The 2,684-nt window shown below is 41.8% G+C and overlaps 1 protein-coding gene across 1 annotated transcript in view; it reads right to left on the bottom strand.

Moving 5' to 3' along the window:
• The window catches only part of PHALS_12228 (uncharacterized protein), a gene marked incomplete at both ends in the record, with an annotated part of 4,480 nt that extends 3,143 nt beyond the window's left edge, over nucleotides 1-1,337 (bottom strand). Inside the window, one exon of the mRNA XM_024727738.1 lies at nucleotides 177-1,337. Within this exon, the coding sequence (XP_024578285.1) occupies nucleotides 177-1,337 (1,161 nt within the window). The remainder of the gene's footprint in view (nucleotides 1-176) is intronic.
• Between the last annotated feature and the right edge of the window lie 1,347 nt (nucleotides 1,338-2,684).

The raw sequence follows: 2,684 nt of genomic DNA, 5'->3' as shown, positions 1-2,684 counted from the left end.
TTTGGATACACAGCTTTGAGATCGGCAAAGTATTGTTTGTATTGTTCAAAGGTCGTTCCGGTATTTTTCAAAGCCGTCACCACATCTTTGTCGGTAATCATGGAGTACAGCATATTGCATGCCATTTCAGAAAATGACTTCGGGAGGTTTTTAGATAATTTCAGCAGGCGTATCACCATATCGAATTGACGATTGGAAGTCAAAAAACGATACAGATCGATATCAAAATATTGAAATCGTTCCTTGAATTGATTGGGCGTATTGGCGTATGTGAGTGACGATATGAGCTCATCAGCGTCTGAGGCAGACTTTTGATAATCGTTTATTTCTTTCAGCGCCACTGCCGGAGTTTTCCCCGCCTTCAGACATTGGAAAGAATACCAAGTTCTCCGCACGATTATATAATCAGCTAAACCAGGCATAAAACGGTCGCGAAATTCTGGTCTATCAAGCATTGTTGTAATGTCGCTCTCCGTCAGTCCGCTGCGAAGTAGAAATTGATAAAATTTAGCGTAGTTCGATTTTGAAACCGCCACAGAATGATACCAGACGAAATGTAAGTAGTCAAAACACACCCAAAAGAATGGATTGTTGAAACCGATGGGTTCCTGGCCAACGAGAATCCGACGAACATTGGCCAAACTGTTGCCGTTTTCCATCCAGTTTTGAAAGACCAAAGGTTTAGACCCTGGTACGAAAAGCATGAGTCGCTCTAAATCCTCTGCGAGGGATTGAAATTCTGGCTTGGCTCGATAAGTTTCTAACAGAACCATCACTAGGGACATCGATGCGTTTTCAGTCAGTAACTTCGATACGTTCGACAAAGCGGAAAGCAGCGCGTCATCAAAATCATTTGAGCTTTTGCCAAGATTTTGATAGACGTCTTTGTGGATTTTAATTAGATGAAACCACTTATCTATCAACTCGTCGAACTTGATTGCAGTGCTTTCTGCAAGCGTCTTTTGGAGCTTGTCAATCAGCTGAGGTTTTTTGGCGACGAGTTCCTCTCGTTGAAGTTTATCCAAATTGTTGCAGAGAGGTAGGTTTAAAGCGGATTGCATCTTCCCAATCACATCACCAAATATACCTGACTCTTTCAAGTCTTTTAAATTATCCAAATTTTGCATTCTTGCTTCCTTTTCTTTGCCATCAACATGAGTCATGTTCTCCAAAAGTGCGACATTGTGTCTTAGTGCTCTATTAGAGATCGTGTAAGCCTTGTACGCTGGTGTGCAAAGTGGATCACGACCAATCGTACATGCTTTTTCTCCCAATCTCACTGCAAAGCAAAAGCTAACTCCATGTAAAATGATGGCGACGAAAACGTACACGCGCATGACAGTTCTAACAGGCTTGAGTTTTGCAGAATGGTGTTTTAAAACATGAAAAAATGGTTGGTTCTGGTAATGTATCATAATATTTGTTTTTCGCACCACTAAATTGCCAATCACAGCACTCGAAAATAGAATCAAAGTCGATAATTGCCACGACGACGTAGATACATTAAATTGAAATTCCACAGCTAGAACAGGCCATTTGTTTACATCTACCTGGCCAAATTAGGTCGAAGAGTATCTGCTCCACAGCAAAAATCACTTTTAGTTACTAAAGCAAGACAAATCGAATAACAATAGCATTCAGAATCTAAGCGAGAGGTCAGCAAGCATTGGTTCATGTTCTACACAAGAATCACTCCAGTCCGTATAGTAGAATACAAGCCAAGAAGTTGAGTCAACAGCTTTCGTGATTAATTTTTCCGTTGTAGCTGGATTTAGTTCGACAATATTCGACGCGCCATCGTATCGCGGCAATCACACTGCTCCAAATAATACTTTGCAATTAAATAGCAACAGTCAAGACTCGAATTCTTTGGATCTACGACCACAAGTTGTACCTATGCAGACGACCCTCTCCTACAAAATCAATACTAGCACCTCGAATTGTCAAGGTTCATAGTACAAGTGGACTGATCGAGGATGCAACATTGAGAAAAATGGTTGAGCTGTGCGGCATACGTCACAGATTGTAGAACGTATATATGTACAACTTGCATGCTATAGAAAATGGTGGTCGCAGAGAGTACGCAATCAAGTTAACAAATTTGCCAAAGCCCTAGAACAGGCTCTCAAAGCAAGCCACATTCCTGCATGAAACGCTTTGTGCGATGGGTGGTGTCTATGATGTAAGTGTGGCAGAAGCTCGGCAAATCGATGCATCCCGAATTGATACAACCAATGATGCAAAGGTGAAGCGCAAGTACAAGGACGCCCTGGACTCATTCATCATGAGTCGTGTGAATTTACACGGGTGCGAGACACAATGGCAAATGCGCAAGATTTCAAAATAAAATCGCATAAAGACGAGGTCGTCGAGGCAAAATGTCTTTTTTAGTGTGAGATAATGTACTTCTTAGTACTAAGAACCTATTAGACGATGTGGTCTCAAGTTTGGGAAGCTCAAGCTATCACCTCGCTTCATCGGTCTATTCCAAGTAGTGTCGTGCCATGGAAATGCTTATATTCTCGACCTGCCAAACTGGCTAAGGACCATATCGTCAAACGAGAAGTTCACAGCACCGTCGGTAGTTGCGATAACATAACAGTCACGAAGCAGACTATCACCATGCTGTCAGCAGAAGCGATAACGGTAATCGCGTAGAATTTATCATCACGTTGTCATCAGTT

Source organism: Plasmopara halstedii (assembly GCF_900000015.1).
Source record: "Plasmopara halstedii genome assembly, contig: Scaffold_614, whole genome shotgun sequence".
Classification (NCBI taxonomy): domain Eukaryota; phylum Oomycota; class Peronosporomycetes; order Peronosporales; family Peronosporaceae; genus Plasmopara; species Plasmopara halstedii.
This window is presented reverse-complemented; position numbering and strand designations above follow the sequence as displayed.